Raw genomic sequence first — 25,209 nt, forward strand, 5'->3', positions numbered from 1 at the left:
ATCTCAATATTTTTTGGGTGCTGGTAAGCCAGTCTAGCCTGTGGTTTGCTACTTTCCTTAGTGTCTTCTACTGTAAGAAGATCATGACCTTCACTCACCCTGCCTACTTATGGCTGAAGCGGAGGGTCTGTAGTTTAAGTCTCTGGTGTCTTCTGGGACACTTTCTCATTAATTTGCTACTTATAATCAACACCAGCTTAAAGCCCTATAGTCTTACCCAAGGAAACAGCAGGATTCCATATCTCTTTACAAGCTGGCACACTTGTTTACTATTTCAGTTCGTTGCAGGAAGTTGGTTTCCTTTCACGGTGTTTCTTGCTTCCTCTGGGGCACTAATTGTCTCTTTGTATAGACAGCACAGGAAGATGAATGTTCATGCCCCTGGTAGGAGAGATTCTCGAACGCAGGCTCACATCACTGCCCTGAGGTCCTTAGGCTGCCTTTTTATACTGCACTTGATTTACAGTGTGGCTACCCATTTTTCCATCACTTCCCAGTATTCTTCTGCTGATCTCACTAGGGTCCTAATCTGTGAAACATTCATGGCTGCCTACCCATCTCTTCATTCTGTCATACTCATTATGGGGATTCCTAGGGTGAAACAGACTTGTCAGAGAATCTAGTGGAAGACAGTATGTGCTTGGAGATCCTGGGGCCAATGATCTGAGGAGAAAGATGTGGCCAAGATGCTCCTTAGAGATACTCTTTTGATAGCTCTCTGTGAAGGAGTTGACTTTCATATCTTTTAAGATTTTTCTTCTTGACACAAATTCAGTGAATGAGCAACAAGAAATACAGAATATAACCAATATTATTTCTCTTTTTGCAATACAAAGTTAATTGTTTTAATGTGTTACAGAAATAAAGGCAGGGGCTTTATGTTTGTTAGAAGAGATATATGTTTTGCTTTCCTATTACAGAAAAAAAGACTAGGAACAATGTAATGATTATTAATTTTTATGAAATTTCATCTGTCAATAATAGTCATTTTGGATAAGCTTTTAAAAATCTATCAAATAAATTTCCCACTTCTTCACTATAGTAGGCCTACTTGTATAAATGAAGAATGAAACATCTTTATATTCTGGAATCATCTTTGAGCCCTAGATTACCTTTCAGGATAAGAGTCAGTTTGCTGCCATCGTCTATATTAAGCTCCAGTGTCCAGGACTTGGACTAAGGCATAATGGGTGTGAGAGGCACTTGGTTGTGCTGTTAGAAAGAACACTACAGCCAGGCATGGTGGTGCTTGTTTGTAATCCCAGCCTTCTGGGAGCCTGGGACAGGAGGATTGCAAGTTCTAGTCCACCCTGGGCCACTTAACAAGATCCTTCTCAAAATAAAAAAATAATAAAAGAGCTGAAGATGTAATCTTCACTACTGCAAAACAAACACACTTCTTGTGAAGAGATGTCCTTCTCCTTCTTGGTCATTAGGCTGTACTGACTGTCCACTCTGGCTTCCCCAAAGCCACAGTAAGAGTTTTATGTGCCAGGTCTTTGTTTGTTTTGGTGCCAGAGATTGAACTCAGGACCTTGTGCTTGCGAGGCAGGTGGTGGAACCACTGAGCTAAATCCTTGGCCCTGGGTCTTTGTTTTTTTACTGGGGATTGAACTCAGGACCTTATGCTTACAAGGCAGGTGCCAGAACCACTGAGCTAAATCCCTGGCCCCCCAGGTCTTTGAATTGGAAGGAGATCATCTGGAATGTCAAATCCATGGTAGCAGAGACTGTTTTTGTTCTTTCCTATATTTCAGATGACTAGAACATTGCCTCACCTATAGTAGACACCAAAAAAATGAGTATTTTAAAAATGATTGATTAGCTATGCTAACTGGTCTTGCAACTCCTCTTTCCATGATGAAGAAACTGAGGCCCAGTGATGGGCAGTGGCCTGCCTAGTGTTGTGCAGAGAGCCTATGGCAGTGCTGGCGACATTGCTGTTTTATGACTTCTTATCTGGAGCTTTTTCCTTGACTTCATGCTACCCTTGTAACATGCCAACTTTACCTTCCCTTCTTTTGAATTCTTCCCCTCTTTTTATGCATTTTCTCAGCCTTGAACACATTTGCTTTGGTTCTATTCTAGGGTATCTGTAATCCAAAGGACATTTTTTTTTTTTACTTCTCATCAACCTATACAAATAATCTACTTTCATGAACCTACTCTCTCTGACATATATCATTTTCTTGCCTAAAGTGTGAATTGATGTACATGATAGGCACATGTGGATACCTGTCATCATCCAGGGGACTGGCTTTGTTGTGTCACTGTGAGTTATATGAGGTTAAGTACCATCTTTTGTGTTCCAGAAGTGGTAATATCCACTCATTTAAAATAAATGATTCTTCTTGGTTATATTTTTATAGCAGGATGAATGTCTATTATGTCATTACTATTTTATGCAGATGTACTTTGTGACCAATCATAATAATGTTACTAACAGCACCTAACATGACCTAACTTTTGTATTGGGCTTTACATTTTATCAAGAGTTTTTATATATATCGTCCATTATCTCATTTGGTTTTAAAAGCACCTCTAAGCAGTTAGCAATAATTTTCTCAAATCATCAAGTGGCAGATGAGATAGATGGAACAGTCTAGATCTTTCTTTTTTTTGGTGCCGGGGATTGAACTTGGGACCTTGCACTTGTGAGGCAGGTGGTAGAACCACTGAGCTAAATCCCTGGCCTGGTTCAGCTTTTTAAAAACAGGGAAATGCTGTCACTTTTGAAAAGAAGAATGATTCTAGATGATATTATGATAAAATAGACTAGGTGCAGAAAGACAAGTACTGCATGATCTCACTGATACATGGAATCTGTAAAAGCCAAACTCGTAGAAGCAGAGTAGAATGCTGGTAGCCAGGGGTAGGGAAGGTTGAAGGAAATAGGGAGATGTTCATCTAAGGCTACAAAGTTATAACTAGGCAAGATGAATAGGTTCTAGAGATCTAATGTACAACATAGTGATTATAATTAATAATACTGTATTATACACCTGAAATTTGATAAGAAAATAGATCTTAAATGTTCTCATTATGCAGGGGAAACTGTGAATTGATAAATATGATAATTTACTTGATTGCAGTGATAATTTCACAATGCATACATATATCAAAACATCACACTGTACACTGTAAATATATAAATTTTATTTGTCAATTATACCTCAATAAAGCTGGAAAAAAATCTTGCATTTCATAGGCACCTTTTGGGATTCAATTTCCTTCTAAATGATTTTGCTTATGACAGGTGTGAGGCTGCTTTGTGTTTTAGCCAAGAAAACAAATCTGGAGGCAAATCTGTACTTTTGATCGATTCCTACGTAATTAAATCTTTTATAGTTTGCATTCTGAGTTGCAGCTGGGTTCATGTATGTGTGTGTGTGTGTGTGTGTGTGTGTGTGTGTAGATATTAATAGCCTTCATTTCAATTATACTCTGTGATGGTGTAGTCTAGAGATTTCAAATGTTAAAAATGTGACGTGAACATGACTAAAAATGATTCAAACAATATAGGAAGGTAGAAAAATGAACATTCACTTTTCATTTGCCATTATTAGTCCCACTGCCTAGATAGAATCAGCTTTTATCATTTATTTCAGTTCTTCTGGTGATTATTTTCACAAATTAAATAAGATTTTACTTCTCTTACTTGTTTAATCAACTGTGAACAATAGCTTTTCAATCCCATTTATCATATTTGAGAGTTATCTCATTTCACCCTAAATCCATTCCTTTTTCCTAAATTTGATTAATTTTTTCATTTAAGCAATCTATTTTCAAGTCTATTTTGTGAACCATGACCTGTGACACTATCTACAGAGTCCTAACCACATAGAGGGAAGGAGTTAGGGTTTCAGTTCTGCACTTTTCACATATTCTGACTTCTCTCACCTGTTTTGTCAGTCATGTAGTTTAAGGAGAAAATACATTTCCTTCCAAGAAAGATGTTGGTTTTCTTATAGAATCAGTGTGAATGCTGGAAATTTAATCTCAGAAAATGAGAACCAAAAGGCTTTAAAAGAGAGTAAATGACTGGGAATACCATAAGTCACACTACAGGGACTGTTGCTATCAGCATGTGTCCTTGAAGCTGCCACTGCTTCTCTGAGTCATGACTCCAAGATCTAAACTGCTGGCTGGAAGTTTCTAGTTGATCTATTCTAGATCAGATACCTACGCTAGTTCCCAGGCCCCCATGGAGAAGAAAAGTCTTATTTTCTTTTGGCCTCTGAAATACATATTTAAATTAGGTGAAGTAAACTACTCAGCTGTCAAAAGAAGTAGCAGAATGGATTTAGCTGATAATGAATCAGTGAACTGGAAGGTCAGCTCAAGGAACTCTCTTGGAAAATATGAGGAAGGACTAAAGAGATGAGAAATGTAAAAGCAAGGCAGAGCAATATGAAAGAAATAGAAGAAAACCTAAATAAATGGAAAGATGTCTCATCTTCATGAATTGGAATTGTTAATATTAAGGAATCAATACTTCCCAAACAGAGGGTCTATGCAATGCCTAACTAAATCTCAGCTGGAGGTTGTTTTTTTTTTGGTGTTTTTTCGGAAATTGACAAATTGATCCTAAAATTTATTTGGTATTATAGGATGCCCTCAAACAATTTTAAATAAGAGGAAAAAATTTGGAAGATTCACATTTCACAACTTCAAAACTTAGTACAAAGCTATACTAATCAGGACAGTGTGGTACTGGCATAAAGACAGATATAGGAATCAATGAATTAGAAGAGTACAGAATTCTCAAATTTCTGGTCAAATGATTTTAGTCAAGTATGCCAAGACAATTCAGTGGTAAAATAAGATTTTTCAGCAAGTGGTGTTTATTTTTTTATTTTTTTGGTACCAGGGATCAAACTCGGGACCTTCTGCTTGCGAGGCAGGTGTCAGAACCACTGAGCTAAATCCCCGGCCCAGCAATTGGTGTTTAAACAACTGTATATCCACATACAAAAGAATGATGTTGGATTCCTTCCTCACACCATACACAAAATTGGCTAAAAATGGATCACAAATCAAAATGTAATACTTAAACATACAATTTTTACAAAAAATGTAACAGTTAAATGTACAATTTTTACAAGAAAACTTATAGGAATAAATCTTTGTGACCTTAGGTTAGTCAATACTTTCTTGGACACAACATCAAATGCATAAACAACTAAATAGATAAATTCAACTTCATCAATTTAAAAACCTTTTGTGCCTCAAAGGATATCATCAAAAAAGTGAAATAACAAATATTCTAGTTTGTCTAAAGGGAGAAACTTTTGAAAAAATAATATATCAGACAAAGAACTTGTATTTAGGATGTATAATCCAATTAAGAAATGAACAGTTTTTGAATATTTTTTTCCAAAGAAGATATACAAATTGCCATAATCACTTGAAAAATGATTAATATCATCCTTAGTCATTAAGGAAATGCAAGTTAAAACAATAATGAGATATCACTTCACGACCACCAGGAAGGCTAAAAAAAAAAAAAAACTTATTGTTAAAGATTTAAAGAAGTGGAAATTCTTATTCATTATTGGTGTAAACATAAATTGGTGCAGTATGGAAAATAGCTTGGCAATGCATCAGAATATTAAATACAAAGTTATCACATGACTTAGTAATTTTAAGTATATAGTCAAGAGCAATGAAGATATATATCCATAAAAAAACCTGTGTAGAAATATTCATGACAACATGATTTTATAGTAAGTATGAAGTACAAACAACCAACCAAAATGTTCATCATACAATGATGGACAAACAATGTGGTATATCCATACAGGGGATTATTATTCAGCCATAAAAAGAAATGAAGCACTGATGTATGCTCCAAAATAGATGACAACATTAAGCTAAGTGAACAAAACCTGTCATGAAAGACTCCATATTATATAATTTCATTTATATAAAAATTCTAGAATAGGTAGGTAATTGCATATAGACAGTAGATCAGGGATTCAGGGGCTAAAAAATGAGAGGAATGATAGTTACTGTTCATGGGTGCAGCATTTCTTGTGGTGTAATGAATATATTCTAAAACTAAATAATGATTATCCTTGTACAACTCTGGGAATTTATAAAATCCACTGAATTGTATACTTTAAAGTGGTGATTTTTATGTTTCATGAATTATATCCAAATAAATTTGTTATTAGAAGCTACACATTCATCTGAAAAATAAGAAAAATCATTTGATAAAGTTCACTTGTCATTTGTGCTAAATTTTTTTTTAGTAAAGAAGGGCAAAAACCTTCCTTAAGTTGATAAATTACAAAAAAATCACAAAATTACTCTGCATTTAGAGAACAGAAGAAAATTTCCTTTTAAACTCAAATAAAATGAATGCCTACTATCATCATTACTATGTAATATTGTACTACAGGTGACAAAAGTAAGATTAAAATAAGAAAGTAAAAGTATTAAAATTGGAAAAGAAGAAATAAAACAATAATTGTTTTAGGGCCAGGGTTTTAGCTCAGTGGTTCCGGCGCTTGCCTCATAAGTGCAAGGTCCCAAGTTTGATCCCCGGCACTAAAAAAAAAAAAAAAATTATTTTAAAAGATGTGATTGTTCACATAGACAATCCCCCAAATTTAAAAATCATTAGGAAATAAACTAATTCAGAAAAGTAGCTGGAAATAAGCTTAATACATAAAAGTTAAATTATTTATATACACCAGTATAAAACAATTAATAAGCCTGGTTTTTAAAAGATTTTTTTTCTCTATCTCCCATTAGTATTCCATAAAATTCAGGAAATATTTTAGATAGTATAATCTCATAGTGAAAGTTAGTTTCAGATTCTCAATCTTTGCTGCATGTGAGAATCACTTTGACAAATTTAAAATATATCCTAGTATCCAAGTCATGCCCAAGACCAGTTAAATCAGAGTTGCAGTATCAGACTCAGATACTATGTTTTTAAAGCTCCTTTGGTAGTTCCAGTGTCTAGCAAAGGTTAAGAATAATTAAATGTTAACCTCATTGAAGTTTTCCTATATATTGAATTTTATTAGCATAGCATCATGTTCAGATGAACTTATATTTTGTATCAGATAAAGGATTACTTTTGCAAAAATAAGTATCAACAGTTTGGGGTTCTTCTCTTTTAACAAAGTCTTTAATTCAGCACTTCTGAATGTTTTAAGGAACTTGAAAAAGGCTTGAAGGAAGCATCTGATGACAGCATCATTCACTCCTAGGTCTCTGGCTCTGTATCAATTGGCTGTGGGGCTTCCCAATTTCCCAAGACCACTTGCCAACCCAAATCATTATTTCTGAGGTTCATTTCGAGGATGTTCTTGGAGATATCCATTTCCCTGCCTCTCTTTTGATGTTTGCCCTAACATTACCTTCTCATACACGGGAGTCATCTTTTGTCACCTAACATTATTATACTTTCTCATAAATATAGTCCTTATTCTTTCTCAATCCTGATTGTGGCATTATTAGTGTTCCATGCTAATTACAATATCTCTAGGAGATAGGTCCCACCTTCTGATTATCTTTCAACTCCATTTTCTACATACCTAGCATTCTCCAGGAGAATTCTTAACACCTGCTCCAGCTTTGGGGATCCTTGTCAGAAGAATCACACTAAAATATTACCCCAGAATTCACAATTTCACTTAAATTTTTCTTTCATAGCACTTATCTGATATCATGGATATTTTATTTGTTAAGTACCTGTCTCCTTAAACTAACATGTATAGTCCATGAAGACAGGGATTTTTTTGCTTTTGTCTGTGTTTTCCTCCTGTAACTTTAGCATTTGGAAAAGTAGTTATTTATCTAGAAAGAAGAAATGACCAACTTTGTCAAATGATGTTGATATGTCAACTAAAAGGAAAGCTGAGAATTGAACTTTGGATTCAGAAATATACAAGTTCCTGGTGACTTTGGAAAATACAGTTTTGGAGAGAATGCTTTGGAAAGGTTAGAGTTGGATAAGATACTGAGGAGGAAATCTGGAAGGAGTGGGGATAGAAAACTTTTTAAAGGAATTTTGCTATAAATGGACTAAGAAATAGCAGGAAATAGGTAACTTGAGATCTATATTTTTTAATGGGAGAAAATAACTTGTTTTTATGGTGATGGGAATGAACCAGGAGAGAGAGAGAGAGAGAGAGAGAGAGAGAGAGAGAGAGAGAGAGAGAGAGAAAGAGAGGATAGTGAATAAGTGGAAGGTTAGCTTTCTTAAAGTCCTCAAAAAGACAATTAGGAAAGAGTACATAAAAAGAAAAAAATTATTAATTATTAATAATCTTTCCAGCAAGGAAAATATCACTGAGAATGGAACACAACAATTACACAAAAGAGAATTTACAGAAAGTTTTTTGAAGAACTCAGTCTGAGTTAGGATCATAAAGTATGCGGTCTTTTCTGGGTGAATTTTTGAAAACAGGCAATAAATTGGGTTAAATGAACAAGTAACAATCAGTTGTCATTGGCTATAGAGCACAGAGCAGGTTAGCCAGTGTTTGTTTGTTTTTTCTTTTTTCCATTAGAATTCTGAAACTTTTGTAGTCTTGTCTCTCTGAGAAGAATGTGGCTTTTTCCTTGTGTATTTGCAGGACTGGTAGTTTTCAGATAGGTTGTATTGTCTGATTTTCATTTTTCAGACCGCCTTTGGTGATCTTTTAGCTTAGTCTATGAGATTGAAAATTTTGAGGAGTAGTCTTTCTAGATCTCTATTGCTATTTGAGTTGTCTTTTGTCGTATTAATAATGACTTTGATTTCAATAAATGCTATTCTTTGTTGTTGTTTCTGATGGATAAGGGTTTGTTGGATCATTGAATGAGACAGCACATGCCCATGGTGGCATTTGAGGAGGAGTACAGTTTGTAATTCATCTCTAAGCCTGGAGCAAAGCAACCCTACATTAAATCAAGAGAACAGATCCTTGCCCCAATCCAAAAAGTCCATAGAATGAGTTATAGGTATCTAAACTAAATTACCTAATCTGATTGCTTTGCTTGTTTAATATTTCTTACAGCAATATTAAAAGCCTCCAAAGAGTTTATAGAAATGTTAAGTTCAAATCCTTTCTGTGAAATGGCATATAGTTTGCTTTCAGATATTAGGTATAGAGCCCTCTTATTTGGAACCATAACTTCCCCCAAACTCAAACAATTGCAAAGAGCTTTATGGCCTCAGTAGCACTCTCTAATTGTTCTGCCAATTTCTGAACCATTAAGTTGGACTCCTGTAAAACATGAAATTAAGATGCTTGAAATGGAAGAAAGGAGCTCAGATTCTTTCTTCTGTTGATAAAGTTCTAAGTCTCAAATTGAGGCTCACTTGTTGTCCTTTTTGAGCTTAGTTAATCTAAACATCTTCTATTTTAATGAATGAAAATTCATGGGCCAAATGGAACCGTTTCTATGAGGAATTGTTCTGAAAGCAGATATCTTAGTCCATTTTCTGTTGTTATAACAAAATACCTGAGAAGGGGTAATTTATAAAGAATAGAAGTTTTTTTTTTGACTAATTATTCTGAAGGCTAGGAAATGTAACAGCATGATGCCACATCTGCTTAGCATCTTGTAGGGATCTTGCTGCATCATAACCTGATGGAAGGCGTCAAAATGCGAGACAGAAGAGGTGTGTAGGGAGGCTCTCTCTTCCTCTTATAAAGGCACTGATGCCATCATAGGCCCTCATCATTACTTCATCTAATCCTAACTACATCCCAAAGTCCTCACCTTCAAATACCATTAACATATGAATCTAGGGATTAAACTTCCAATACATGAAAAAATTTGTTTTGTTTTTTTAGGCAGGGTCTTGCTATGCAGTCCAGGCTGTTCCTGAAGTCCCTATAGCTCAGGCTGGCCTCAAACTTGTGGCAATCCTCTGTCTCAGCCTCTCCAGGGCTGAGAGTACAGCACTCTCAGCTCCAACGCATGAAATTTGAGGGAGACATTCAAACTGCAGCAGCAGGTATCACTTACTGACAAAACATGTTCCTGTCCAATTTGAAGTTAGTAGTTATTGCCTCCTTTTGTATTGAAAATCTAATACATGTCATTGAGGGGACAATCTAAGAATCTGTTTTCAGACAAACTATATAATGTAGTTATATCATAGAGCTGTGATGCTTCTCAGCACTATTTGTCTTGCATGTGGGAGTGAGATCAACAGTAAATCAAAGATAGACTAACATAATAAAATGTTAGGTTGAGCTTAAGGAGTAAGCCTTTATTGTAGGGTCTATAGAAATGAGACAGCCTCCAGCTGCACATTATTTGCTTCTTGGTCTTTTTAAAACCCCTTTTCCTGGAAAAATAAGACTAGCTACTATGCAAGGTTCCTGTTTCTGTCCTAGGTATGAAGTGGTAATGAATTTCTGACTTTTGGCTGTCTCACCTGTTGTGTTATTTGCTATCTCAAAGTTTGTATAGTAGTTGAGGTAAATTTACAAGAAAGCAGCTGATTTATTAGCAGGAACTGGTACTGGTAATCACTGCTATCTAAAAGAAGTGTTTAGAAAAACAATTAATTTGATTGTAGATTTACTCATCTTGTAAGTGAATTTGTAGCTAGCTATTGGCTTAATTCCAAGGAGAGTGTAGGGATGGACAGAATAGTACTAAGGAATGTTTTCAATTAAGAGTAACAAATGTCTGTTAGCAATCTAGAACCTTAAAGTAGGAGAGAATAAAGAAAATAACTGGAAAATTATTCATGTTTATTTTTATGCCTCTCAAAAACTATATGTTTTTGTTCAGAGAGGCAGGTCACAATGCTTATGTGTTTATAGCTTTGTTAAGGTTGTCATTAAAATATTTTCCCTTATAGTTTTGAAGTAATTATCTTGGTATATCAGAACATATTCACCATAAATAATATAACAAATAAAATCCATTCAGATTTATAATAAAGAGACTTGGCAATATTATCTCATAGAAAATAGTGATTGTTATGTTTTATGCTTTTAATCTATATTTTTTCTTGTCTATTACATTGGAGAGCTTTTTCAGGGCAGTGTTATTTGTAAAGCCATTCTTATATCTTCTGTGTAATGTTCTATAGTTGGAATGAATATAGCTAAAAAGTGGTAAAACTGGGACTTAAAACCCTGTGTGAGTTGAATGCATATTATTTTCTTTTTGCTATAATAATTTGCTATCATAAAACAGATGATGGAATCATTTTATTTATTTTTTAAATTAAAATAATCCTAACCCTTTAGATACAGGCATTAATAAAACTTTGTCTTTTCATTCTATTTTTTGTTAATTACAGAAAAATTAGCTGATAGTGAATGAATTTTATGACTAGCATTGTGGTTGCAAGATAAACATTACTGGCTTCTGTCTTTAGTTTTTTTTTCTTTTTCTTGTTCTTTTTAAAAAATTAGTAGATCTTTGAAATACAAATCAGTTTCTCTTCACTGTCTTCTTGTCTACCATCTGTTATTTGTCTTATTCCTTTCTATCCACTGCTGCATAATTAATCCAAAGCACAGTAACTTGAAACAGTAATTTGTTTCCCTCTTGTTTATATAGATTGACCAATTCAAATAGAAGACTTTTGTTCAGAGACTCTCATACAATTGTAGCTAAATGTCAGCTCTGCTGGACGAGAGTTTGTGCATGTGGCTGGCAGGTGATGCTGGTTTGATGGGAACTCAAGTAGAGAGCTTACATTGGCCTTTTCATATGACTTAATCTCCTCATATTATGTTATCACTCAAATATGAACATTCTAAGAAGCAAAGAAGTTGAAATTTTCTGGCCAGTTAAATGCTGTGCATGGAATTGGCACAGAATCCCTTTCACAGTATTTTGTTCATTGAAGTAGTTACAGGGACCATCTAGATTCTGTAGTGTTATGTTTCTCTACCAAAGATAAGTTTGTTCCCCATTTTTTTGGGTACCAGGGATCGAACTTGGGACCTTGCGCTTGCAAGGCAGGTGACAGAACCACTGAGCTAAATCCCAACTCCCCATTTTTGATTGTCGTGACTAGGGGAAGAGCATATGCTACTGTCACCTAGTTGTAGAGGCCAGGAATGCTGCTAAACATTCTATGATGTACACTACAGTCCCTAAGGAATTATTTTTTATTGGTACATTTTAGATACACATATTAATAACATTCATCATAGGGAATTTGTACCGGTACATTATATATCTTGATTATTTTTTTCCCCATTCCCCTCCCTTCTGCCCATCTTCCCTTCCTTATTTACAAAAGCTTTGTTTCCATTTTTTCCTTCTATTGTTTTATTTTCTTGTCACTTCCTTCCTTTCTGCCTCCCTCCTCCCTTGTTTCCCTTCAAATTTGAACATTTTCTTCCCATTTCCCAACATCTATTATACATATTGGTCCTTATTTTATTTATTTATTTGTTTATCTTTTTTTGGTACAGGGGATCGAACTTGGGATCTTGCACTTGCGAGGCAGGCGGCGGAACCACTGAGCTAAATCCCCGGCCAGGTCCTTATTTACACTTTCAGTTTCCCACACCAGAGAAACAATATGGTATTTAAACATGTGTGTCCAACTTATTTCACTTAAGAGTATGGTCTTGAGGTGCATCCATTTACTGAGAAATGCCTCAAGCTCATCCTTTATAGCAGAGTAGTATTCCTTTGTATATAAAAAAAATCTTTTTATCTACTCTTCAGTTGATGGGCATTTGAGCTCTTTCTAAGATTTAGCTATTACAAACTGTACTATTATAAACATGGGTGTGGATATATTGCTGTGGTATGATACTTTTAATTCTTTGGAGAAAATACCAAGAAAGGGAATAGCTGGGTCAAATGGAAGCTCTACTTTTAGTTTTTTGAGGAATCACCACACTGATTTCCATAGTTGTTGCCCCAGTCTACACTCCCACCAGCAGTAGAAAAAGGTTCCTTTTTCCTCAGACCCCCACCAGCATTTGTTGTTGGTTGATTTCTTGATAACAGGCATTCTTTCTGGAGTGAGATGGAATCTCAGTGTTGATTTAATTTTCACCTCTTGGGTGACCAGTGATGTTGAACATTTTTTCCTGTTTATTTGCCATTTCTAATTCATCTGAGAAGCATCTATTTATTTCAGATGCTCAGTTTTGTATTGAGTCTCTAAATTGGGGGGGTGGGTGTGATTTTTTTTCAATATTCTAGATATTAGACCTTTATCTGAGGAACACCTGGCAAAATTTTTTTCTCTCACCGTGGGTTGTCTCTTCACTCTGATGGTGGTTTCTTTTGCTGTGTAAAGACTTCTTAATAAGATGAGATCCCAGTTGTTGGTTCTTTGTGATATTTCCTGTGTAATTGGGGTTTTGTTCATAAAGTCTTTGCCTTCACCAGTGTCCTCAAGAGTTCTACCTATTCTGTCTTCCAGCAGATTTAGTGTCTCTGTTTTAATATTTAGCTCTTTGATCCATTTTTACTTGAATTTAGTGTATGGTGAAAGATATGGGTGTACTTCTAATCTTCAGCATGTGGAAAGCCAGTTTTTCCAGCACCATTTACTGAAAGAAGCTATCTTTCTTCCAGTGAAGGTGTTTGGGTCCTTTGTCAAAGACAAATTGGCTGAGCGTGTTTGGAGTTGTTTCTGCATCTTCTAATCTGTTCCATTGATCCTCAGGTCTGTTGGGGTTTTTTTGCCAGTACCATGATTTTTTTTTAAAATCACAGTAGCTTTTTAATATAATTTCTAGTCAGGGATTGTAATGGCTCCTGCCTTGCCTTTCTTGCCCAGAATTGCTTTTGCTATTCTAGGTCTCTTCTGGTTCCAAATGAATTTTAGGACAGTTTTCTGTAATTCTGTGAGATATATTATTGGCATTTTGATTGGGATTGCATTAAATCTGCATAACAATTTTGGAAGTATGGCCATTTTCACTACATTGGTTCTTCTTACTCAAGAACAAGGGCTGTCTTTGTATTTTCTAGTATCATCTTTGATCTCCTTTTTCATACATTTATTCATATATACTGTCGTTTTCAATGTAAAGGTCTTTTATTTCCTTCATTGGAGTGATTCCTAGGTATTTCATTTTTCAGATGCTATTGTAAAAGGTATTATTTCCCTAACTTCTCTCTCAGTGAGTTTGTTATTTGTGTACAAGGATGCTATTGATTTTTGAGTGTTGACTTTGTATCCAGCTACACTACTGAATTTGGTGATTAAATCTAGAGGTCTTTTGGTGGAGTAGCAGCATTAGATCCTCTCTAAATTTCTTGTAGAATTCAGCAGTGAATCTGTCAGGGTCTGGGGTTTTCTTTGTTGGTAGATTTTAGACTACATCTTCAATTTCATTGATTGATATTGATTTACTTAGAATTTTTATATCTTTTGATTCAGGTTTGGTAATTCATATGTATCTAGGAATCTGTCCATTTTTTCTGTGCTTTCCATCTTATTAGAATACAGGTTCTTTTTATTTTTTTGGTACCAGGGATCTAACTCAGGACCTTGTGCTTCCAAGGCAGATGTGGTGCCACTGAGCTAAATCCCCAGCCCCAGAATACAGGTTCTTGAAGTTGATATTGATGATCTTCTGGATTTCCACAGAATTTGTTGTGATTTCACCCTTTTTATTCCACAATGTATGGATTTGAGTCTTTTCTTTCTTTTTTTTTTTAACATAAGGTTGGCTAAGGGTTTGTCAATTTTATTTAATCTTTCAAAGAACCGACTCTTTAATTCAGTGATTCTTTGTATTGTTCTTTTTAGCCTCTAGTGCATTAATTTCTGCTCTGATCTTTATAATTTTCTTCCTGTGTGAGCTTTGGACTTGACTTTATCTTTTTTTCTAGAAGGTTGAGGTTAAACATTAGGTTGTTTATTTGAGCTTGCTCTGTTTTTCTGATAATGGAATTCACTGATATAAATTTCCCTCATTAGGACTGCTTTCATCACAGCCCATAAGTTCTGTTATGTTGCATTGGCATTATTGTTTAGTGGTAGAAGCTATCTAATTCTTTAATTTCATCTGTGACCCATTGGTTGTTTAGGAGGGTGTTATTTAATTTCCATGTGTTTATGAAGTTTTTGTGGTTTCTTTTGCCATTGATTTTCAATTTCATTGCTCTATGGTCTGGTAATATGCATGAGATAATTTCAATCACTTTGCATTTACTTAAGCATGTTCTGTGAGCTAGTAATTTGGTCTATTTTGGATAAGGTCCTGTGTGCAGCTGAGTAGAATGTGTATTCTGATATTGTGGGATGGAACACTCTGTAGACATCTATGAAGTCGATTTTCTTTAAAAGTTTGGTTCAGTTCTGATATTTCCTTGTTGATTTTTTTTGTCTAGTTGATCTGTTTGTGACAGTGGGATATTGAGGTCCCCCAGTACAATTCTATTAGTGCTTATTCAATTTTTGATGTCTGTTAATATTTGTTTTGCATAGTTGGGTGTGCTGGCATTTGGTCCATATATACTTATGATTATCATCTCTTTTTCTTGGATTGTTCCCTTTATAAGGACGTAGTGACCTTTTTTGTCTCTCTTAATCAGCCTTGGCTTGAAATCCACTTTACCTGCAAATAGAATAGCTACCCATCCTCTTTTTTGCAGCTTCCTGTTGCATGGAGTATAATTTTCTTCCTTGAACTTTCAGTCTATGATTTCTTTTTGAATTAAATGTATTTCTAGTATGCAACATATTGTTGGATCTTGCTTCTTGATTCATTTTGCTAATCTATTTCTTTTGATTGGTAAATTAAGACTATTTACATTGATAGTTATAACTGATATATATTGACTTATCCTTGTCATGTTATTTTCCTGTTGTTCTTGCCCCCTCTGTTTATTTGCCTTGCCTAGTGGATTCATTACATTCAAGTTCATGGAGTTGTGGTCCTTGTTATCTCATTCTAGAATGTCCTTCAGAATATTTTAGAGTGCTGGCTTGGTGGTCATGAATTTCTTCAGGTGTTCTTTGTCATGAAAGTATCTTACTTCTCTATCAATTTTTTTGTTTCCACTGGGGATCAAACTTAGGACCTTGCACTTGCAAGGCAGGCAGCGGCACCACTGAGCTAAATACCTGGTTCTTCTCCATCAATTTTGAAAGATAGCTGTCTTAGTTACTTTTCTTGTTGCTGAGACAAAATACTCAACAACCAAAGTTAAGGGAGAAAATGTTTATTTTACTCACAGTTTGTAGAAGTTTCAGCCCATAGTTGGCTGGCTCCAAGGCAGGGTGGCATGGCAGACAAGCATAGCAGAGGAGAAAGAGTTCATGGCAGGCAGAAGGTAGCAAAGCAGGAAAGGGAGATGGCTACAGCTTTTTGTATCTCTTGTATCTTATCCAGGCTATATAGGGCCGGTAACACTCAAACCCCCAATCCTAGTGTCCTTGATTGTAGCATTGAATCATCAATCAATATCAGCATCACACACTCTAAATCCTACAACCTCTGAAAAAGCCCCACTTGTGACTGCATGAGGTTTTAAGAGGACATCTAGATACAAGCCATAACAGTAGTTTTGTGAGGTACATCAATCTGAGCTGGAGGTTGTTTTCTGTTAAAGATTGAAATACTTTACTCTAAGCTCAGCTTGACTTGAAGATTTGTGTTGGGAAGTCTGCTGTGACTCTCACGGGCTTTCCTTCATAGGCAATTTGTTTCTTTTCTCTAAGAGCTTTTAATAGTCTGTTCTTGTGTTCAACTTCTGGAATCTTGACTATTATATGCCTTGGTGTAGACTTTTTTTGATCATGGCTAATTGGAGTTCTATATGCCTTAGTTATCTGTATTTCAAATTTTTTTTCCATGCCCGGGAAGTTTTCTGCCATTAGTTCTGTAAACAGATTTTTTATGCCATTTTCACTATTCCTGGCTTTTTCATTGACTCTGATCAATCTTATGTTATTATTCTTTGCATCTTTTAGCAGCTGTTAAATTGATTTCTCATGGTCCCTTGCTATTTTTAAGAAATCTTTCTTTTCATGATTGCTGACTGCAATTATGTCTCCTATATCTGATATTCTGTCCTCACATTGGCTCATTCTGCTGCATATACTTTCAATGGAATTGTTTTTAAGAGTAGGAAAAATTTATTGAGAGAAAGATAGCTTCTGTCTAAGAGTGACAGAAGGGGGATGAGAAAGTGGGCTACCCTTCAATGGAATTTTTAATCTCTTGGATATCTATTTGAATCTGTTTCATGAATTCCATTTCTTTCCTATGTTGGGAGTTCATGGTTACCATCATTTTCCCAAGCTCTATGTTTTTATCTGTGCCTGCTCTAGGGTTATTAACCATGTCTTTCATTATGGTCATCATCTTTGTAGTTATCTGAAAAATTATTTCTAATTTGATTTTTATTTTAGATACTCGTTCATCTGCTGTGTTAACCATGCTGTTTGATTATTCTACTTCATTAACCCCTTGCTTTGCCTTTGGTGAGCTGGAAGTCTGGGGTTGCATCTTGCCTAAGTGTCTTCTCATTTTCTATTTTTTTTAAAGTTTAATTCCTGTGTTGATGCTTGTAAATTGTTGATGGCAGTAGCTTTTTGTCTAGTATTGAAAACGCTTAGGAGATGACTACTTCTCAGCTATGTCTTCCAGGTGTAGCTGGCTTTTGGATTTTGAGTCTTTTGCAAGATCCTACCTCTTCAGTTTATTGGGGATGAGAAGTTGGTGCCTATTTGTCCTAAGCCCAGGTTCTTTGGTACTGGCATATAATATTGTTCATGACTCTTAGGCAATCTCAGTCTTGACATACCAGGAACAACAACTGATTAGAACAATTATGTTATCTTGTCTAAAGTAGTACAGTCAGCAATAACAATAGCATCAAACACAGCCTAAAAAATGACAAACTGTGGTAACTATTAATTTTCCACCTTTAACCATATGAACTATTTTTGTGGTTATGTAACAAAATCTAAAATGCACCAGAAAATTGTATATAGTAAATATGCCCTCAATATGTCGATTTTACACCAAGGGAGAAAATTTAAAACGGGATGGGGGAAAAATAGAGAAATAGAAGAAGAGGTGATTAGAAGCAAGGCTGGAGGACAAAGGAAGATTGTATGAACTTTGGGAAACTGGTGAAGACAGAAAAAGAGAAGGAAGAAAAAGAAGAACAGAACAGAACAACAGCAACAAAAAACTAGAAACAATCTTCACACTCATATAAAAGCAAGGACAAACAAGAAAACAAAACAAAAATAAAAACAAAAAAACAAAACAAAAACAAAACAAACAAACAAAAATAAAAACAAAAACGAAAAGAAGAAAAACAAGTTCAGGATGTGTCTCTGGTGTCACTGGTAGATAGAGTGGCAGACAGAGTCCAAATCCATGTTGATTAATCCTAGCATGCCAGCCATAGATTTATAGCAGAATAGTAGATAATCTCCGCAAAGCTGCACCTTTATTGTTTGCTTGTTTGTTTTTGGTACCAGGGATTGAACTCAGGACCTTGTGCTTACAAGGCAGGTGGTGGAACCACTGAGCTAAATCCCTGGCCCTGCACCTTTATTTCCATTGAAGTTCAAGCTGGTTTCTGGCTGTGAGGCTGGAACCAAATTTGTTCAGCCTGCAACACCCTGTATTCCTCCTGCCAGTTTGAAGTCAGGTCCCTGCTGGCTTGAACTTGGTTCTTGTCCTCCTGACAACTTGAACTTGGTTGTGCCTCACTCTGACACTACAAGCCACTAGATAGAGCTGGCCTGAAATTGCTCTGAGTTCTAAGCCCAGTTAGCCCCTCTCCAAGATGGCTACTGGCCAATTGCCCTCTCCTGAGGGTCATCTTAATTGGAATAACTCACTAGTGACTGTACTCTGGTGTATCCATTGCTCTGTTCCACTGGTGTATTTCTCTGTGGTGACCTCTGGGGTCCCCAGTAGTCACTGTGCATCTGCAGATTCAAGCTGCCCCTCCCACACAATGAGTCAGGGCTCAGGGAGAAAGCACCACTTGCTGCCTTCTTCTAAACTGAGGTCTCTCTCTCTTAATTCTCCCCATGGGCTTCAGTTCCTGCTATAGATCCTTGCTTGGTCCTGGGGACTCACTTTCCTTCTTCTCTTCCTCACGTTGCTATATTCCAGCATCTGGACACCAAATCTCAGAAAGGCTATTTCTCTGTTGTTCAACACTCCACCATCTTCTCAGAAGTCCCCCAGCAAGGAATTGTTGAGTCCAGAATGTTAATAGTGTCAAGGCTGAGAAATCTTGATTAGAAAAGAAGATTCCATTTCTTGTTGGAGAAGTCCCAAGATCACATTACATAAGGGCTTATGGGATTGGAGACATTTTTGTGTTGAAAAATACAATTTGCTGTACTTTTGTGTTGAAAAATACAATTTGCTATACTTCTCTTTCTCTCTTTTATGTTTTTTATCTTTTTTGTGTATTATTGCTCTTCCTTGGTTTCATCAAGTACTGGCTTAAGGTTGTAGGTTCTACAACATTTGCTCACAGTATTTTACACATAGTGAGGAATACTTATCTGGTCTAGAGGATTCTCATATATATCAAAGCCTAGGATGATGGGAAACACTACTATAAATCATTTTATTATTTATGTGGTTCAGAGATTAGATGGGGCATTACTTTAGGAATATTTATTTCATTATATGTTTTTAAAAATTATTTATTTTTGACTTTCCCATGTCATGCCTTTCTTCATACCAGCTATCCCTGTGGTGTCTCCTGGGATAAACATGTCTTCTGGTTCTTTGCTTATTACTTGAGAGTTTTTATTTTCTTTTTCAGTCTTGTATTGCTTGTACTATTGCTTTTAGAGACTAGAATCCTGAACTTGACTCTGAATAGATCTTTCTTCCTTGACTTCAAATCCTGACATGCATTAGTTGCATAGAGTTCCAATTCTTTCCAAGGTCCTTGATATCATATTACCTTTGCTTTATCAGAAGTTCTTTCCCAAGTAAAACAGCAAATAAATATATGAAAAAATGTTCAACATCACTGGTCATTCGAGAAATGCACGTGAAAACAACACTGAGATTCCACCTCACCCCACAAAGAATGTCTGCTATCAAGAAATCAACCAATAACAAATGCTGCCAGGGTTGTGGGGAGAAAGGAACCCTTCTCCATTGTTGGTGGGAGTGCAGACTGGTGCAACCACTTTGGAAATCCATATGGAGATACCTCAAAGAACTAGGACTAGAGGTCCCATTTGACCCAGCTATTCCCCAGATACTGGGTATCTTCCCCAAAGAATTAAAAGAATCATACCACAGCGATACATGCACCTATGTTTATAGTGGCGCAATTTGTAATAGCTAAGGTTTGGAAACAGCCCAAGTGCCCATCAACTAGAAACTGGATAAAAAAGATGTGGTTTTTTTTTTTTTTTTTTTAAATAAAATGGAGTATTACTCAGCCGTAAAGAACGAGAAACTAGAGTCATTTATAGCTAAATGGATGCATATTGAGGCCATACTCTTAAGTGAAATAAATAGGACACACATGTGTAAATACCGAATAGTATTTCTAGTGGGAGAAACTGAAAGTGTAAATAAGGATGAAAATGATTAAAATGAATAATTGATAATTTGAAATAGGAAAAGGTCCAAAGGTGGAGGAGTGGCGGGAGGGGAAGGGGAAAGGGAAGAAAGTAAAAGAAAATTATGTGAAAGAAAAAAGAAATGGAAACAAAGTCTGTGTAAATAGGGAAGGGTGGTGGGGGTGAAGGGTGCACAGGTAATGGGGAAAAAAAATAAGAACTAAGATACATCATGTACAGGTCCAAACACCTAATGATAAATGTAAATGTATTGTATACCTAAAATGTACCAATTAATATATAAATTAAACAAAGTTCTTTCCCATCATATGTTACTGCTATATTCTGTGCTTGCCTGAACCTCTTTGCCTGTGACTTACTTCTGGGACCTTTAAGATTGGATCTGCCTTGTTTCCAGCTTGATGCTCTTATCTCTTTATGCCAGTTTTTGACCATCTAGAGTAATATCATGGGAGATTTTACCTACCCTGTACTTCCCATTGTTTCTCTATACTTTGGGTCTAACTCAAACTTATGGCCATTTTAAAATAAAACTCTGAAAATTCCTGTATTTTAGATGTACAGAATTCCTATATTTCATACTTCTCTCATTAAGAACTCATCAGTTAACCTATATCCTTTGTGTTTAATGTTTGGAGACAGAGTTTCCCCTCATTAGGACTTTCCAGTGGCTTTGGCCAACTGTAGAAGAGGAACATGGAAGAGGAGGGCAGATAGTCTTTTCAACCACTTGAGTCTGTGACTGAGTCTGTTCTGCCCACTCACAAAGAGTAAGGCATATATGGGTGTTAGATGTGTTCTTTGAATGTTTTCCTTTCCTAAGCATTATTCCTCTTTCCTTCTGTTGTTTAGCTACCAGCTGAGTTAACTGTATTGAGTGATTTTTTTTGGTCAATTCTTAGGTATAATCCTAGTCTAATGCTGCATAGTTTATTTATAAAGTTTGACCAGAAGTCATCTACATAAAAATGTCCTATTAAATATTAGGTCTTTCCTGAGCATTAGCCAATAATACTGTATCTTAAACGCTAAGTATTGTTTTTCCTAACAACTCCCCCCGCAAAAAAAAATCAAAGGCAGATGATAGATTTTCCTTTTCTGATGTTTACTGGGTAGTTAGGTCTTTTGAATCTTATTATGAAAGGAGCAAAAAGAATATTTGTTTAGATATGGATCCATACAAGCCATACAGTTTTCTATTTCCTAAGTAGGGAAATATTTCTTTTGCACCTATTTGCCTTTGGTCTATACTGGCTTTCTTTATTTGAGGGAGAGAAACCATCTTCAGATTTTTCCTCTTAGACATTTTTTCTGTTTGGCTCTTCCCTCATTGTTACACATGGAGTCAGATAAATATAAATTCTGATAGAACTGGATTGATCCACCTAAATTTACTGCCCCTCAGATTTTTCTCTATTTGACATTATTTTAAAAACAATATCTTTAGAAACCTTTAAAAGATTAACAACCGTGTATCTTTTTGAAAGCTCTTCTCATTTGGTCATGTGTTCTTTTTCAACAGAATATTCACCATTGGTTGACTAATATGGAACTAAGTCAGAAGAAATTGTTTTTGACAATTTTCTTTTTAAATTTAATATCCACGTACACTAGAATATTTCAATAAGGAGTGTGATGTATACTTATCCTAAACCTTATATGATTATTTCTTCAACTTGTTGCTAGATTTTATAAATTAAAATGTCCATGTTAGCACTTAATGATCAATCTAGCTAAATTCTTAGACAAAAAATTTATAACCACGAGGTAATTTCAAGATATATGGTAGACAGTCCTATAAACTAAAAATATTTCACTCTTGGCAATAAGTTCTCGCTGAGATGTTTATACAAATTTCTGTATTCTAAAGATGAATGAATTGCACTAAATCTATCCTGGAAATAGTAGATGCCAAAATGATGCAAGTTAAAAATCTATTTCTTGTGACTATATGATTCCTTGAAATTCAAACTGATATACTAATAGTTCTATAAGCATATCAGTTCTGTAAGCATCCAATTGTTCTTAGCCTCAATTGATACTCTAGGTTTTATCTGCAGATTGCTTAAATTTATCTGCTATTATTAGTCATTGTATAAAGTATAGGCCACAAACAAACTGGAACATCTTTGAAAAAAGGGAGGGGTGAATGGGAGGCTGGGATACTATCCTAATGAATTTAGAATTTATTTTCATGACAGTTGAATATACAAAGAGCCTGAGGTTTTTGGATATATAGATTTAAAAGTTTATTAGTTTTCTTTGGCTATTGTAACAAATTATGACAAGGTGCTTTAAAACAACACAAATTTATTATCTCACTGTACTCTCGGTACAAAGTCCAAGATTTCACTGGGCTAAAAAAATCAAAGTGTCAGCAGAGTTGTTCTTTCTGGGGAGAATCCATTTCCTACTCTTTCAGAATTTAGCTCAATTAAGTACAGATTCATTCATACATTTCAGTCCTCATTTCCTTACTAGTTGTTAGGTGGGGGCTCTTTCCAGTGCCAGAGGCCACTTATATTCTTTGCTTTGTAGCCACTTACTCCATTTTCAAAGCCTGCAATGATAGGTCAGGTTCTTCTCATACTTTGAATCCTTTCTGCTTTTGTTGTTGTTGTTGTTGCATCTTTTCATCCAAATATTCTGCATTCCTCTTCTACTTTTTTTTGGTATTGGGGATCATTGAACTCAGGTCCTTGTGCTTGCACAGCAGGCTGCGAAACCCCTGAGCTAAATCCCCGGCCCTCCTCTTCTACTTTTAAGAGCTCATGTGATTACAATTGGTCCTGGCAGAAAATCCAGGTTAATCTCACACGTCAAGATCCATAACCATAGTCATATCTGATTATATTATATTCACAGCACTGGAGTGGAAAACTCATTAAACTATATATTGTATTTTAACCAAGAGATAAAATGTTACCCAAGGATAGAATACAGTTGTTTCTTGAATCTTTGCGTGCTGGGAGTTTATCCATTCTTTTTTTTTTAAATTCTTTTATTGGTACATTGTAGGTATACAACACAATTACATTTCTCATTGGGAACTTGTACCTTTACATGATGCATCTTGGTTCTTAGTTTTTCCCCATTCCTAGCCCTCCCTTCACCCCCTCCATCTTTCCCTATTTACAAAGACTTTATTTCCATTTTGCATCATTTTTTCTTTCCCTTCTTTCCTTTTCCCTGCCCCTCCCATACCCCTACCCCTTTGGACATTTTTTTCCTATTTTGCATTATAGATTATTGATTCTAATCATTGGTACATTTTAGGTATACAATATGATAACATTCATCATTGGAAATTTGCACTTTTCCATAATCTCTCTTGGTTCTTATTTTTCACCCTTGCCTCCCTTCAACCCCTCCATTCCTCCCAATTTACAAAGATTTTGTTCCTATTTTTCCATTTTCTCATATTAATTCCATACCCTTCTTTCCTTTCCCCTACCCCACCCACTTCCTTCCCCTTTGCCCCTTTTCTTCCTATTTCACATTACCTATTATACATTTTAGTCCTTATTTACACTTTCAGTTTCTCACACCAGAGAAACTATTCGGTATTTATACCTGTGTGTCCTATTTATTTCACTTAAGAGTATCACCTCAATGTGCATCCATTTAGCTATAAATGTCTCTAATTTCTCATTTTTTATGGCTGAGTGGTACTCCATTTTATAAAAAAAACACATTTTCTTTATCCAGTCTCCAGTTGATGGGCATTTGGGCCGTTTCCAAGTTTTAGCTATTACAAACTGTGCTGCTATGAACATGGGTGCACATATATCACTGTGGTATGATTCTTTTAATTCTTTGGGGAAGATCCCCAGCAGTGGAATAGCGGGGTCAAATGGGACTTCCAGTCCTAGTTCTTTGAGGTGCCTCCATACTGATTTCCACAGTGGTTGCACCAGTCTACACTCCCACCAGCAGTGGACCAGGGTTCTTCTTTCCCCACAGCCCTGCCAGCATTTGTTATTGGTTGATTTCATGATAGCAGCTATTCTTTCTGGAGTGAGGTGGAATCTCAGCGTTGTTTTCATTTGCATCTCTCAAATGACCAGTGATGTTGAACATTTTTTCATGTATTTATTTGCTATTTCTGCTTCTTTGTGTGAGAAATGTCTGTTCATTTCAGATGCCCATTTTTGGATTGGGTCTTTCAATTTGGGAGGTCTGATGTTTAAAAATTCTTTATAGATTCTAGATAGTAGACCTTTGTCTGAGGAACAGTAGGTGAAGATTTTTTCCCACATTGTGGGTTGTCTCCTCACACTGTTGGTGGTTTCTCTTGCTATGCAGAAGCTTTTTAATAAGGAGAGATCCCACTTGTTGATTGTTTGTGCTAGTTCATGGGCAACTGAGGTTTTGTTCATAAAATCTTTTCCTACACCGATTTCTTCAAGAGTTCTACCTAACCTCTGTTCCAACTGGTTCAGGGTTTCTATTTTAATATTTAGATCTTTAATCCATTTTGATTTTAGTTTGGTGCATGGCGAGAGATATAGGTCTAGTTTTAATCTTTGGGAATTTTAAATCCAGTTTTTCCAGAACCATTTATTAAAGAGGCTATCTTTCCTCCAGTGAGGGTGTTTGGCTCCTTTATCGAAGATAAGATGGCTGAGTGTGTCTGGCGTTGTTTCTGCATCTTCTAGTCTGTTCCACTGGTCCTCAGGTCTGTTTCTTTGCCAGTACCATGCTGTTTTTATCACAATAGC

General features: G+C 35.7%; 2 protein-coding genes across 3 annotated transcripts in view; both read left to right on the forward strand.

Moving 5' to 3' along the window:
* Tas2r5 (taste 2 receptor member 5) overlaps window positions 1-24,441 on the forward strand; it is a 37,751-nt gene extending 13,310 nt beyond the window's left edge. The window contains 1 exon segment of the mRNA XM_087205934.1: window positions 2-24,441. Within this exon segment, the coding sequence (XP_087062060.1) occupies window positions 2-623 (622 nt within the window). The 3' untranslated portion in view covers window positions 624-24,441.
* The window catches only part of Ssbp1 (single stranded DNA binding protein 1), a 110,200-nt gene that overhangs the window by 60,754 nt on the left and 24,237 nt on the right, over window positions 1-25,209 (forward strand). The window lies entirely within an intron of this gene.

This window comes from Heterocephalus glaber, unplaced genomic scaffold, assembly GCF_053883595.1.
Source record: "Heterocephalus glaber isolate CG9 unplaced genomic scaffold, H.glaber_assembly_v1.0 deba00000621, whole genome shotgun sequence".
NCBI lineage: Eukaryota > Metazoa > Chordata > Mammalia > Rodentia > Bathyergidae > Heterocephalus > Heterocephalus glaber.